The sequence below is a fragment of the Cyanistes caeruleus genome, chromosome 1 (genome assembly GCF_971803275.1).
Source record: "Cyanistes caeruleus chromosome 1, bCyaCae1.hap1.1, whole genome shotgun sequence".
NCBI lineage: Eukaryota > Metazoa > Chordata > Aves > Passeriformes > Paridae > Cyanistes > Cyanistes caeruleus.
The window spans coordinates 146,544,666-146,560,414 of NC_141701.1; the positions used below are offsets into that span (position 1 = coordinate 146,544,666).

Genomic DNA, 15,749 nt, shown 5'->3' on the forward strand with positions numbered 1-15,749 from the left:
TGAGAATTCTGAGGATACTAAAATTCTGGAAGTAGAATTTCCCCCATTCTTGTTAATACTTGAAGTTTCTTGCTATTAAATGTAACTTTGTGTAAGTTACGAATTATCTTAATTTACCTAATGTGTCAGTTTGGTTCTTCTGGGTAGAACCACAATATACAGAATACAGAATTGTCAGTAATTTTTAAGGAGTTTGGACAAGATCCAAAAAAAAGAAAATCTGTATTTGAATCCACTGAAGACATAGATGGTTTGTCTGTAACAGCGCTTTTAGTTACAGTCTTAGGAAAAGAAACATTTTAAAAGATCAGTATGTTCTGTTCTTCAACAAATGAGGTGTGGAACTGATTGTCAGTGACTTGTTCACTGGCTGGAGAAGGGAGTACAGACAAAGATCTCAGACTACACGTCTGACTTTGCAGTTGGCCAGCATATTGAGGTGAATCCTTCCCTTGGTCACTCCTCTTCTTGAGGCACATTCACACCAGATTTCTGTCCATGAATGTCTGGCAAACAGCTCTTGCTGAGAGATAGAATTACATTCAGCTTGTGGAAAGCTACTCAGTCTTTTGTTTGGAAGGAGGGATGGGAAGTGAATTTAATGGAAAACTGCTGGTATTTATCATACAGAGTTCAGAGTAAATTCTGCAGTTGTGGCATAAATGTCTAGCTGAATTTTCTTCAGTGGCCCTCTAGTCACCTTTGTCCCTCAGAATGCACTTGTCCTGTGGTGAAAGGGTCTGCATTACTGGAATAGAAAAAGGGAAAGAGAGTTGCTTCCATGTTAATTGGTAGAGTGGGATCACACCATACACTTTACCAAGAGGTCTGGATATTAAGTTGTGTTACCAGCACCATGTGCACCTTTTGGCCCCTCTTCTCATTTCTGAGGTGATTGTAGTTGTTCATAATTAATTTTCCTGTAACAACTGAAGGATTTCTTTCCTCCAAAAAGCTTAACCTAGCAGAGTGTAACACTTCAAAAGATGTCAATTGCAGTGTCAAGCGTAATGATTTATTTTCTTTTAAACAGCGCCAGAAGCTCCGTGAGATTATTCTACAGCAGCAGCAGCAGAAGAAGAATGCAGTTCGCCAGGAAAAGGCCTTGCAGGACGCAGCAGCTCCTCCCCATGCAGCCCCTCTTCAGCACTGGCAGCAAGACAACATAAATCAAATCTTTAACCGCCCTCCTCCTCCCTATCCTGGGAATATTCGGTCATCTGTGGTCCCTCCTGGTGGGCCAAGGTTCTCCATGTACCCGAAGGACCAGCGTGGGCCATTCCCTGGGGATGGGCAGTTCAGCAGGCCCCAGTTCCCAGGAGACATGAACACCATGGGGATGAGACCTCATGGTCTGAGGTAAGCTCTTGGATCTCTTAAACTCAGGGTATTAAAGGGGTAGGTAGAGAAAGGGGGCTTTTTGGACAGGATGGAAAATCATCTACAGGAGCTGGTAACCTTCCTGAACTCTGTATGTGCAATGGGTTTTCCTGTAACATTAGAATGTGTTTTACACCAAGTATTTTACTCTGTTTTGTTGGGAGCAATTCAGAAAAATAAATGGAGAAACTGCAGAACTATTCAAACTGAGGTGACCTGAAACAGCTTGTTGTCCATGGCTTTTGGGGCATTTCTAAAGAAAAAGATCAGACTTTATTTTTGATGTCTTAATAATGAATAAATTAATTTCTAATGAAAATGTAATCAAATGTCAACTTCTGTCTGTGGCATTTTTACAGTGAATGCTACAATGTAAAATGAATACCAGTATCAACATACATTGTAAGAAATTAATTTTTTCAGTATCTGGATTTATTTCAGTAATTTCTAAATCCACACACAGTTTGTTTTTTTTACTCTGAATTGCATTAACATGTATTTTAATTACTAGGTTAGTTCTGACTGTCAGAGTTTTCTATCCATTATTATTAGTGAAATTGAAAACAGGTTGTTTGTTAAACATAATTAAAGCAATTATTTTATTGTAGTCATAAAGCTCATTTAAATGTAAGTATAATTAGTCAAAACATTTATTTATATATCTTGATGAATGCATCATGTAAAGCGTTTTGGTGAACAGTTATTTTGTCATGCAAGACCGAGAAAAAAAGATGATTTGGCCTTTCATGCTTTATTTTAGATATGGGTTTCCAGGAGGTGGCCATGGTCCACCCTCGGGCCAGGAACGTTTCCTTGGTCCTCAGCAGCCGATGCAGCGCCCTGGAGTTCCCCCACAGCTGAGGAGATCCCTGTCTATTGACATGCCCCGGGCAGTGAGCAGCCCACAGATCAATAACGCACCCGGGATCTCGCAGCACTTTCCCCCGCAGGGAATTCCGGTCCAGCAGCACAACATCCTGGGTCAGGCATTCATCGAGCTGCGCCACAGAGCTCCTGACGGGAGGCCGAGGCTGCCCTTCAATCCTGCCGCTGCCTCTGTGCTGGATGCAGCAGCTCAGCACCAGCGGCACCCCGGCTTCCTGCCCAGGCAGGATTTCCCAGGCCCAAGACAGGCAGAACCGCTGAGACACAATTCTCAAGGAATACCAAACCAGTTGCAGATGTCGGCGAGTTTGGAGCACATGTCCCAGTCCCAGCAGGATCAGATCAATCCTGAGAACCCTCCTGCCCTTGTGATGCGTTCTCTGGGTCAGCCAGTTGCCGATGCATTCCCAGGACCGTCCTTGTCTACATCTGCACCAAGTGGTGAAGCTGCAAACTTGCAGATTCCTAACCAGCCAAGTGATGGTCTAGAAGAAAAGCTTGATCCTGATGATCCTGCTGTAAAAGATTTGGATGTGAAAGACCTTGATGGGGTTGAAGTCAAGGATTTAGATGATGAGGATTTGGAAAATCTGAACCTGGACACAGAGGATGGGAAAGGAGATGAACTGGACACTCTGGATAATTTGGAAACCAATGATCCTCACCTTGATGATCTTCTGAGATCTGGAGAATTTGATTTAATTGCATACACAGACCCAGACCTTGATGTGGGGGATAAAAAAGGAATGTTCAATGAAGAACTGGACCTTAGTGTCCCCATTGATGACAAACTAGATATTCAGGGCAAGGCAGAAGAACCCAAACAGAAAGAGCAAGGTGATACAGCTGTTGCCCCTGCTGAGACCCAGTCTCCACCAAAGAAATCAGCTACAGAAAATGAAATTAAAGCAGAAGTACTTTCCCCAAACACTCAAGAGGAAAAGAAGAATGAAAATGAAAAAGGTGATGGAAATACTGAATCCACAAGTACTCAACAGGCTGCTGAGGTGGAGCTGAAGGATGGAGAAAAGGCTCCTGCTCAACCTGCTAACCCAGAATTCCCTGACAAAACTCCTGCTGTTCCTAGTCAAGATGCAACTGTGCCTAGTCCAAATGCTCAGGGATCTGCTCCACTGCCTGTTCAAGGAGCAGTAAGTTCCTGCAGTATTTCTGGGTCCACCCCAGTCCTCTCAAGTTTGCTGTCTAGTGAAAGCTCAGACAATGCTGAAGGAAGAACTCTGGGATCTCCATCTCAATCTCTGCCACCCACACAAATGAACCATGGATCAGGTATTCCACAAACACTCATGACACCTGCTGGACAGATCTTGGAAAACACTTTAAATTCAAATCTGCCCATGGTTCCACGAATGAACCATAATTTTTCTCAAGGATCACCAAATCCAGGATTTATTCAGGGTCAGTCATCTAATCATAACTTCGGGACAGGACAGACATCTAATCAGACTGTGGCTGTACCAAACCGTCCTGGTCCCAGTGGCATCTCTGGTCCCCAGCAGATGATGCTCCCTCAGCCATTAGCTCAGCAGCAAAACCGAGAGAGGCCACTTCTGCTAGAGGAACAGCCACTTCTTCTGCAGGACCTCTTGGATCAGGAGAGACAGGAGCAGCAGCAGCAGAGACAGATGCAAGCCATGATTCGCCAGCGTTCGGAGCCATTTTTCCCCAATATTGGTATGTGGGTGTCCTGTTTGTCTGTGTTTTAGTTGTTGTTTCAAAAATACAGCAACAAACAGTTAAATAATCCACAGCACTGCGAGTAGCAGGTAAATATGTAGAGCTTGAAAATGGCATAATAAAAATCAACCTGCCTTTTAGGTACAAAGGGAGTATGGAAATTGAGCATGTAGGTGGAATTCTGAACCCTGTGGCAAGACTCCTGTTACCATTCCCAGGATCAGGATAACTCTGCTTTACTGATAATGTTTGTGACATCAGCTGTGTCACATACTCTCTTTATACTTTAGCTTCTCATGAGATAGGGGGTAAATGCATCCTTTATAAACAAAATTAAGTGATCGAGTGCTGTAGCTGACCTTCTGATATTTGATCTATAAATTCCATGTTTATGGTTGCTTTATGTCATTTTTTTGCAGTATTTTTTGTGTCACAAGAAAAGGGATTATCAAAAGCTGTTACTAACCCACAGTCTGTACAAGGCCCAGTAATATCACATATAATTCTGCTTGTCCTAAAAAACATTTAAGAAAAACTGGGTTTGCTTGTTTAATATAGCCTAGCAGTTTGAGTGTTCAAATGAAGTTCATCTCCATCATTTAACTGATAATGAAACATTAAATTTTTGGAATTGTTGTAACTACAGTGACCATCAAGGCCATTCTCGTAGTGCATTAGTGATGGTCTACCAGTTGCCAGTTGAGACAACAGAAACAAGTTCTCATCCTGAGTCTTAAACCTACAAATAGAATTTATTAAATCTGTAGGGTCATAGGCCAGATTTGGTCTAGAGCCCTTCTCATACTCTCATACTGACCTGCTTTTGTTTGTTTGTTGTGGCTGAAAACAAGGACAGCTGTTGATAGACTTAACTTCTACAGGATACGTGAAACTGCTTATGAACCTTGAATATCACTGGGGAAGACTGTTAATGTGAACTAGGAATGCAGTTAATGTTTTACTGAAGATTTACACATAAACTAAATATAAACAAGTAATTTCCATTTAATAATTTGTAATATTCAGCTGTGTGATAATCACTGCTGCTGTTTTTGTCTTACAGATTTTGATGCAATTACGGATCCCATAATGAAAGCAAAAATGGTGGCTCTTAAGGGGATCAACAAAGTCATGGCACAGAGTAACATGGGGATGCCACCAATGGTCATGAACAGGTAGGCAGCACTTGCTGTCATTCTTTGGGACTACAGAATGTAGAAGGGGATGACTCAGGGAAACTGTGCAGGAAATTGAAAAAAATTGTTTCTGTCATGTAGTTCCCATTCCATGCTAACACAGGATGATCTCCTAGGAATAAAGCCAGTGTGGCTGGTAGTAGGAGCTATAAAAGGTACTCAAATGCATCAGGCTTGTGTTCCAGTTGTAATGTCATGGATCAACATGATCAGCATGGCTTCACTGTTTATACTCTTCTTGTTTTCCCACTTGCTAATTGGGTAATGACACATGTCCCACAGGTTGTGCTGGAATACTGGGAGTGACCATGTAACAGTGGAACCTCATGTTGCAGCATCATGTAATGCTGGGTATAAGTAAGGTTTAGCCCAAGTGGTGGAATTTTCATCCTCTCCTTAAATCCCTTCTGGGAAAAAAAGGAGCCATGAACTGTGCAGGCTGCTGTCCTTATGGTAGGTGGGCAGTCCATGGGCCAGGGAGGATCTGTGCCTGTTCTTTTTGTGTGGCACTTCAAACTGGGTTTTTTCTGTCCAGTGCCCCATGATAATAAATGGCTTACCAAGGTGTACATTTACCCAGCTCCAGTTGACTGTGATGGTGACTATGAAACCTAAATACATTCAGCTGTTCTTCTTTAAATTATAAAATATTAAAATACAAATACAGACATGTGTGTTTGTGTTTTCACTGTTCTAGCACAGTAGGTCATAATTTACATCATCTCTCTGAAAAATGTAAAATGGAATAGTTTCAACCAAGGGCAAAATGCTGTCTGTATCCTCCAGATGTTGAAAAGGTTTGATACAGAAGTTAAAGAGAATGTCTGTAAAACATTGGGGTGCTTTGTTTGAGTTGAACATAAAAAAGTTGTCTCTCCTCAAATGCCAGTTTGCAAGGTTGCAGTTTCTCTTTCTGCTTATCAATAGGTTTCCCTTTATGGGTCAGCCAGTGCCAGGGGCTCAGAGCAGTGAAGGCCAAAATCACATGCAGCAGGCGATTACTCAGGTAATGCAACTTAATATGGGCTTGAAACAAAACTGTCCAATAATGATAACTAGGTTTTGGGTATTTTAATTGAATAATGATTTAATATCCTTGTCTGTCTGTTCTACTGAAACTTGTAGGATGGAAGTTTGACACCTCAGATTTCTAGACCTAATCCTCCCAATTTTGGTCCTGGTTTTGTCAGTAAGTAAAGATTTAATAATTTATTGTATGGGTTTTGGTTTTTTCATTTTACAGTTCTGTTTTCTCTAAAAAGAACTGTCCATAAGTGGATCTCTTAAAAAGATCATCCTTTTAAAATAGAGTAATTTCACCATTATGATGCCAGGTATTGAAGGGGTGTATACTAAATGCTGCTAACATTTTTTTTCTGGAAGATACCATCAACAAAACACCAGAAGGAAAGAGGGAAACAGAAAATGAACATTATTTGGGTTTGTGTGAGAGTAGGAATCTATTAGCTGTCAGACTGCTGTATCAGAAACCTGGGCTTGGGTTTTGTTGCAATATTCTGAGCTCAGTGAGAACAGCTGTGTGTGTTGATGGAATTTTTTATTTCAGAAGCAGAAAGTTTTGTGCAGCATCATTGTCATTTAAACAAATATCAGAAAAAGCTTTCCAGGCACTGGTTAGGCAAGCCTGGCTGTGAAGCACAGTTGTTGAAAGCAGAAATACACTGTGCTAGCTTTTTGCATTTCATATTTCTGGCTGCCCTAGATCAATTGTGAATCCTATTCTCTGTGAAGAGAAAGATTTATTAGCAGCAATTAAAGCTGAGTATATGTTGGGAGACGAAGACCATGTGTAAAAAAGTGTTTCTAACATTATAAATACTTCACTTGGTGTTTGTGAATAAGAAACAGAAGTAAACTCCTTCACATTTTCCAGAAGCTGAAGTAGCAGCACTGAGTATGCAGTAGGGAGCTTTGGTGATATTTGTATTAATCATTTGTGGTGAGATTTCACGTGGCACTCAGCATGGCCCCACTCTGGTTGGGTGGTGGTGGGTTCTGAGCACTTGAGTAAATCTGTTTTTCAGTTTAGTAGTAGTTACTCTTACCTGGAACTCATTAAAATTTCAGTACTTTCATGTTTCCCATGTTACTCTCAGTGTTTCCCCTCAATTGTCCCCTCAGTTTTTGGGATCAGTTCTCCAGAATTTTTCCCTGAAAGCACCTTGAGGCTGTAGCTCACCCTGAGTAGGTTTAGTTGAGCTGTTCAGTCAAAGCTGTCACTGACTCAGTGAGTTGTGGAGTTGAAGGTGGCAGGGTCTGGAGCACAAGGAGGATGTGATTATCTTGAAATTGTGATGCTGTGTGGTATCTCTGTTAAACAAGGATCTTCACAAGGAAGAGGGGTGCTTATTTGTCGTGTCACAGCTCACTGAAAACGTGATCAGAAGACAAATGACACCATCACCACTGCTCTCTCTTGCTTTCTGTGCTTAGTGCAGGTCAAGTGTTATCAGACATGGTTGTTTTGCCTCCAGAAAAACACCAGAGAGCAATGGACTGCCTGTGGCAGATGAGCATTTCTCATTTGAAAGAAGAGCAGCATCTCAGTTACAGCCTAAATGAGAGGCATTTACTTTGGGGTCAGGAAATGGCACTGGGGCTGAGGACCTGTGCTGAGGGCTGACACTGACAAAGGGATTTTTACAAAGACAGTGTCTTTCTTTCACTTTATGAATATTTGTTGGTGTTCATAATTTTAATATTTTTCTTAGAAGTTGTAAGAAAAATAAGTTTTGTATGTACAACAGTTTTATGCAAGCACCAGAACTAATCAGGCTGTAAGTTTATGTCCCTGTTCCCTAATCTCTTTGTACTTGAGTACTCCCAGAGATCTTCCATGTCCCCTCTTCTGTGTCAGGACAGGGAACCACTGGGTTCTGTAGCAGTTCTCAAAGCCACATTTGTTCACTGGCAAGTGCAGGTTTGGTGCCTCAACTTCTGGCTGATACCTCCTGAAATGGACTGTGTTAAAACTGTTTTATCTCACAACTGCAGTAATTTGGATATCTGTCTCATTTACTCAAGTCACTCCAAGAACATACTACTACTTGAAATACCAAGTTCTCTGTCAAATTTGGCTGAATTTGACCTATAGTTTTTTAAAATAAGAGGGAAAACCTGATGGTTAAACTTGAGTTTTAAAAAGTAGGATGAGAGCTCATCTCCAGGATGAGGTCATATCACACTTCATTTCCCTTCTTTCTAGATGATTCACAAAGAAAGCAATATGAGGAATGGCTGCAGGATACACAACAACTTCTTCAAATGCAACAGAAGTACCTGGAGGAGCAGATTGGAGCCCACAGAAAATCCAAGAAGGCCCTCTCAGCCAAACAGCGCACAGCCAAGAAAGCCGGCCGGGAGTTCCCAGAGGAAGATGCAGAACAGCTGAAACATGTTACTGAGCAGCAAAGTATGGTCCAAAAACAGCTAGATCAGGTAATCATCTGGAATCCAGACTCTTCACCTTGGCACTGAGCTGTCACAGTGGTAGTAACTCTTTCCTTAAAATCTTCTGAAAGGCACAGTGGAGCTCTACCTAAAGGAGCCACTCCCTGTTCTGTGCCTGTAACAGCAATGCTCTGGAGTGTAGGTGACACTGGAGCTGCAAAGGAATATTCTGTGGCAAACATTATGACAAAAAGCTGGGTTAGTACTTCAGGAAGAGGGGAATTCCTTGACAAAATGACTTGCAGCAGAGTTCCTGGCACCATGCAAAGCAAAAATGAAACATTCAGAGATAAGTTTTAGCATGTGGGGCTTTGTTTCAGGCTTGAATGAACCTCCTAACCCAATCTTCTTTTTTTACAGTTTGAAAATCTCTTTTTATTATATCTTTAGTGTTAGATCAGTTTTATGGTCTGTCTCATTCCTAGATGCTGATCATCACTCTTGTGTAATGGAATAACACAGGTCAAAGGGATGTCTGGAGATCTTTTTTGATCAAAGCAGAAGTAGCTTCATGATTAAATCAGATTACTCAGCACCTTGTCAGTCAAGTTCTGTGAGTCTCCAGGAGAAGAGATTTCCCAGCCTCTCTGGGCCCCTGTTTCTACATGTAGCCACTTTCACTGGGCTGTGTTTTCCTTTCCTTACATTCAGTTGGAATTATACATATTGTAACTGTGATAATAGTAAGTGAGGTAAACCTGTGGTAGTTTTGTTAATATGCTTTGCCCACCAGTAGTTAGTGCTGTGTTTCTCAAGACATTTTTTATAAAATATCTGGCATGATTATCAGGATCAGCTAGTCCTGCTGAAAATGAAAATTCTTTACTAATATAAAGGAAAAACTTGGCAGCAGACAGCTTGGAACGAAGTCCTGAGTGATATTTGACCCTCAAGTTCTCACTCCTGTGTTACTTCAAGACAAAGTATGTGCTGGATAGGATATTAGTTGGCTCATCTTTCCACTGTGAGGAAGAGGGATGGAGTGGGTAAATTATTTCTACATATTTTTTTTCCCCTTCCACAATGAATCACACATAGAATAAACGCCAAAAAAATTCCCTTTAACCAATCTTTATTATACATACAACAGTCTAATCTTATGGTGGAGTTAGACTGAAATAACAGCTGCTAACCATGACATTGCTGGCAGATCCATTTACTGCCCCATAATTAAGGTTCTCCTATTAGTAATGTCTAAATTTAAGTTTAATCTAGTGCTGGCAGAAGCCATCCAGTGCCCTTTAGCCACTTATTTAGACCAGTGGTTGATTCATCCACATCTTAAGCAGCATTTTCTTCTGTACCTCATAGGAGCTTAAATGAGGTTTAAAGTATAGTTTCACCCAGCTTCTATTGGAAGCAATTTGCCACTCTTTCAAATCAGATCAAGTAATTTTTCTGCAATCAAGCTCCTGATAGTTTTTGAAAAGTCTCTGTACAGAGAGAAAAGAGCTCCTGGATCCCTGTGAGTGGCTGGTCCTGGCCACAGGCACGGAGAACCCAGAGCTGACTGTGCTCCAGGAGCTGATGTGAGACGGGGTTCTTGGCCAGGCATGGAGCCACACAGACACTGCCAGATGGCCCCTGTGGCACTGTGCCTGTGCTCACAGCTCTGCCCTGCTCTCCCTGCACTGCTGAAACCTCCAGCTCAGCTCAGGGCCTCTGGCTGTGCTCAGCCCTGTGCCTTGGACACTTCAGCTCATTCCAGGGACAGACAAGGCTGATCCACCCCTGCAGACACTGGAGGTTGTGGTGCTTTGGGTGCCTCGTGGTACAGCCCCACAGAGCCAGCACAGGTTTGGTGCTCCAGGACCACAAAGAAGCCCTGGAGCACTGAATCTGTGCAGTGCAGATGGATCCAGTCAGTGGCTCTGTGCGGTTGCACTGTTTATCCAGCAGTGTCAGTGCCAAGGCAGAGCTCCTAAATCATCTTGGACCTGGGATTATTGTATAAATAACCTTTTGGGGTGCATCTGTCCTGCAGCCTGAAGTGTGTCCTGTGGCATCACTGTTACCTGGAGCTTTTGGTCTTAGTCCTTGCTTCAGATAAAGGAGAGGACTGTCGCACAATTTGAAATATGTTACAGTGTTTTTCTATCACTACATGAGCTGTGGAAGTCATAATCTAATGAACAGAAGTGAAAGATTTTTCATAACATATGTATCATCAACCACTGGATTGCAAATCCTTTTATTCTTTTAAAGACTAGTTTAGTTGGGTCTCTGCAGTGTTTCTGAAAGGTTCTTGCTTGTCCAGTTGACAGTGTTGTGTCCTTCCCTCGACTTCTCCTGTTTGTCTAAACTACAAGGCATAACTTGTAGTGTCCATGTTGAGTTTATTTTGGTTTTAAAATTTTGAATTTTCAAGCAGCAGTTGCAATTTTCATCTGACGTGAGATGTTTAAGGATCTGCCTGTGAACAAATGGGAATATCCATCACTGTTTTCCTGCAAACTTTTCCTTTCCAGTTGCATCTTTTTTAAATGTTGCTGATGTGTGAACATCATCCATCTCACTGTTTCCCTTTTCCTGTCTATTCTCGAGTGTATCCTGTGCATGGATGATAAGATCTGCAGGACAAGGATCACTGCTGGTTTATTTAGGTTTCTCTAAATAATTTCTCTATATTCTCTAGCACAGTGCAGTCTTGGTGTGTAATTAGAGCTTTGAGGCGCTGCTGCTTTGTCTGACATTTTGGGCTGGGGACTGTTTGAATGCCATTATAATGAAATAATGGCTGTTTGGCATTAAAAACACTCCAGAAGTGCTGTTTTGGCCTGAGGTTGGTTGTCTCCTGGAATTACATGGTGAGTTAGGTGGTTTATGCTTCTTGCACAGCCAGTTCGTGGCAGAGGCGAATAATGACTGTTTCAATGTCTAGATCCGGAAGCAGCAGAAGGAGCACGCGGAGCTGATTGAGGAATACCGGATCAAGCAGCAGCAGCAGCAGTGTGGGATGGCCCCACATTCCATAATGCCAGGGGTCCAGGCCCAGCCTCCCATGGTTCCAGGTGGAACAGCACCAGCAATGAATCAGCAGAGCTTCCCCATGGTGGCACAGCAGCTCCAGCATCAGCAGCATGCAGTGGTGATCCCTGGGCAATCCAACCCCACCAGGATGCCAAATTTATCTGGATGGCAATCTGCAGGCACCCCTGCGAGTCACATATCCATGAATCCAGCGAGGATGCAGCCTCCAATGACACCATTGCCAATTACTCCTGGTGCACCCGCTCCTGTGGCTGGCCCAAATGCAGCTGCACAGTCAGGGCCACCCCCAAGGGTGGAGTTTGAGGACAACAACCCTTTCAGTGAAAGTTTCCAGGAGCGGGAGCGGAAGGAGCGCCTTCGGGAGCAGCAGGAGCGGCAGCGCATCCAGCTGATGCAGGAGGTGGATCGACAGAGAGCTCTGCAGCAGAGGATGGAGCTGGAGCAGCACAGTATGATGGGGCCTGAACTGAATAACAAAACATCTTTATCTCAGATACCTTTCTTCAATTCTGAGCTGCCTTGTGATTTCTTGCAAACCCCTCGGCCCCTGCAGCCGTCCCCACAGCAGCAGCAGCAGCAGCAGCAGCAGCAGATGGGGCAAATCCTGCAGCAAGGTGCTGTCACCTCCCCTCCTGCCTCCAATTTTATGCAAAACACAGAGCGAAGGCCGGTGGGACCTGCAGCTTTTGTACCTGATGCATCTGCTGTTCCAGGTGGAGCCCCCAATTTCCATAATGTAAAACAAACTCATGGGAATCTCCCTGGGACTCCGTTTACACAGAACCAGGTCAGGCCTCCGTTCCCTTCTGCTGTACCTTCATCTCCAGTGCTGGGGGGCGGTGCTCCATGTGGGTCGGACACTGGTGTGCCCCAGGCTGCAAACATCCCTGTAGCAGGCCAGTCTCTCATCCAGCTGTATTCTGACATAATCCCAGAAGAGAAAGGCAAAAAGAAAAGGACACGGAAAAAGAAAAAGGACGACGATGCCGAGTCCATAAAAGCCCCGTCAACTCCACACTCGGATATCACTGCACCATCAACCCCAACCATTTCTGATGCTACCTCCACCCCTACAGTGAACACCCCCAGTGAGCCACGGCACCAGGATGAGCAGGAGTCCATGGAGCTGACGGGCCCCTCCGCATCCAACACAGGAGAGAGCCGCAGCTCCCCGGAGCTGGAGGGGAAGCTCCCCAGCAGCAGCAGCGTGTCCCAGAAACAGCCCAGGGGGAATGCAGAGGCTGAGAAGGCTAAAATGGACACACCCACCAGCCTCCAAGAAGTTAAACTGGAAAAGGCAGAAACTGATCAATGCTCAGGTCAAGCTGAGCCTAAACCAGAAAATCCAAGCAGTATTAAGGTGGAGGAGGATAAGGTCACCTCACAGCCCACCTCTTCAGCTCTAAGTCCTGCACAGCCACCCAGTGCTCTGGCCACCAAAGGGGAGTCAGGGAATGAACTGTTGAAACACCTGCTAAAAAACAAGAAATCCTCATCTCTTCTAAATCAGAAACCGGAGAGCAGTGGCCGAGCAGAAGAAGAGGCTTCTGGGGATAAAAAGTTATCAGAGAAGCAGAGTCCAGCGGAAGGAATGGTGAGCCTGATTTTGTTACACTGCAGTCAGCAGCAGTCCAGCCTAGTCTGCCTTTCTGTAGGCATTGTGGGAACAAAACCTACCTGTGTGAGGGTGGAGGAAACAGCTTTAAAGAATTTTTGCCTCTTTCCTTTCTTTTCTCCTCAAGTAAACCACCTGTGTTGAAAAAAGAATAAATTTTGGTATGGCTTCTTAGGTCAGCATATTCAGCAGTCATTAAAATGCAAAAAAAGTATTTTTCTTCAGAAAATCATCTTTGAAGAATACCACTTCCTGATATTAAGGCAGGATTTACAGTATGGTTCCTGATTACGCACCAGTATGTGTCTGTACAGAACGTGGTGTGTCTGGGTGCTCCTTTCTCCTCTGACTCCACCTGAGTGATTTATCAATTTATAAGGTCTTTAAAAACAGACCCAAAGAAAAGTGCTTTCTGTGGAGGTAGTAGACTTGTTAGCCATTTTATTGTGGTCTGAATCTCTACATTTGGGTTTGACTGCCTAAACTGTAAATTAATTATTTTAACAAAATGTAGATGTATTTAAAAGGAAAAAAATACCCATAAAAGTAATTGTGAGCAGCAGGTAATTAAGTGTTAAAAATCCACAGTTAAAACATGTAATGGGAACATTAGAATAGTGGTGGTAGGGGTCATGTAGAGCTGTTTAAAATAATAATGGATTTTTTAAAAAATGGGCTTTGTTTTGGCTGGCCCCTGTAGCATTAAAGTCCTGTTCTGATCCCTTTTACACAGCTATTCTTCTATGTGAAGAAAGGCTTTGCAGATTTGTACTGGAAGTACTTAAGAAAGTGGTACAATCCAGAAATGTTTCACAACAGTTTCTTTGTTTCTAACCTCAAAATACTTCCATATTATATTAACTTCCACACCTTTCTTCTGCCACCAAGTCTGTCTTCCATTAGGCCCTTGTGAACGTCTCCAAGGTTTCATGCACATGTAACTTTATTTTAGGGGGTATTCAAAGGAGAATGTTACTGGCCTGTGAGTTTTTAATGATGTTTTCAGATGTCAGTGGTGTTAATGGGAGGTCATAATTCTGTCTGTGGGGACAGTTCAGCAGTTCCACCTGCCAGCAAAATTCACTTTGTTTTCAGTGAGATTTATTACTCTGTGCCTGTGCTTTCACAGTCGTGCAGTAAATCGGAGTGAACTGTGTATTAACATGTCAAAAATTCTGCTGCACTTCCTTTTTCCACACCAGCAAACTGCAGGAGCCCAGATGCAAGGTGCTTTTGGGTGCAGTAACAGCCAGCTCCAGAGAACAGATGTAGGACCTGAAACCAAGAAGCAGAGAAACAAGCGGGCTCAGAGGACGGGAGAGAAGGCAGCTCCTCGGTCCAAGAAAAGGAAGAAAGAGGAAGAAGAAAAGCAGGCTGTTTATCCTAATGCAGATACCTTCATCCAGCTGAAACAGGTGAGTGTGCAGGGGCTGGGAAAGGCAGTCCAGAGGCCACGTGGAGCAGTGGATTTCTCCCAGTGGAAGTGAAGTTGATGCTTAAGTTGAATTTTGAGCATAGGGTGGGGAAAATGTGAATTTCCACAAAATCAGGGAATTGAAAGTTTGTGGCTGCTTTAATTTTGGAGGATGGGTGGACATGGTAGGTAGTCCCAAAGCCACAGAGTTCCTGTCAGTTCTGGCAGCCTTTGGATGAACTGGCAGGGAGCTGTAGCTGAACAGGGGACCATATTCCTTAACAGAGAGTCCTGTGTTTGACAATTTCCTGACAGTGGATAAATTCCAATTCTTCTAATTTAGAAACCACTCTACTGATTGGAGAATTGCAATGTTTTCTGTTATACTTAATTTCTGTCTTTTTTTTTTTCTTTGAATACAGCAACTTTCTCTTCTGCCTTTGGTGGAACCAATAATTGGAGTGAGCTTTGCACACTTTCTCCCCTATGGCAGTGGCCAGCTAAATGGTGGAAATCGACTTGTGGGAAGTTTTGGTAGTGCTACTCTCGATGGGGCTTCAGATTACTACTCTCAACTCATTTACAAGGTATGGTTTTAATCTGGATTTCTGTTGTGTGCTCTCAGTGGGAAGAGAAGTCCATGATATTATTACTACTAGTCATAGTTTTTGTCTTTTATGCAACTAGAAATAAAATAACCTACTGCTAGACCTGATAGTGCAAAACAGTCATCACTGTTTTACTCTCTGAAAGTGGATATTGGTTCTGGAAACTGCTGTTGTAAAGTAATGAAAAACTCTAAATGTGTTTTCAACAAATGGATGCTAAATAATGAAAATTGTAATTACAGTTTTGTGGAGCAGAAAAGACTGAATTCTCAGTACTTTGCAAAGTCACTGAAAGCATTAAAGCATTTCTTAATGTGAATTAAATAATGGACTTTTTCTCATTTGCCCACCAAGCCCTAACTAAGAACCTGGGAATTCTGAACAAAATAGACTGTTTGTTGATGAGTTAATAACCCACAGCATTTAAAACTCAGTCTCCGAGATCAGAGTGGCAATATTGGGAGGGCAGTGGGATACTGAACAGACAGAAT

At 43.0% G+C, this 15,749-nt stretch overlaps 1 protein-coding gene across 26 annotated transcripts in view; it reads left to right on the plus strand.

Moving 5' to 3' along the window:
• KMT2C (lysine methyltransferase 2C) overlaps nucleotides 1-15,749 on the plus strand; it is a 191,791-nt gene that overhangs the window by 161,464 nt on the left and 14,578 nt on the right. For all 26 annotated transcript variants that reach the window (XM_086865657.1, XM_086865666.1, XM_086865745.1 and 23 more), the window contains 9 exons: nucleotides 1,034-1,359; nucleotides 2,141-3,960; nucleotides 5,027-5,138; nucleotides 6,087-6,165; nucleotides 6,285-6,348; nucleotides 8,386-8,618; nucleotides 11,512-13,215; nucleotides 14,439-14,651; nucleotides 15,073-15,237. In XM_086865657.1, the coding sequence (XP_086721783.1) occupies nucleotides 1,034-1,359; nucleotides 2,141-3,960; nucleotides 5,027-5,138; nucleotides 6,087-6,165; nucleotides 6,285-6,348; nucleotides 8,386-8,618; nucleotides 11,512-13,215; nucleotides 14,439-14,651; nucleotides 15,073-15,237 (4,716 nt within the window). The remainder of the gene's footprint in view (nucleotides 1-1,033; nucleotides 1,360-2,140; nucleotides 3,961-5,026; nucleotides 5,139-6,086; nucleotides 6,166-6,284; nucleotides 6,349-8,385; nucleotides 8,619-11,511; nucleotides 13,216-14,438; nucleotides 14,652-15,072; nucleotides 15,238-15,749) is intronic.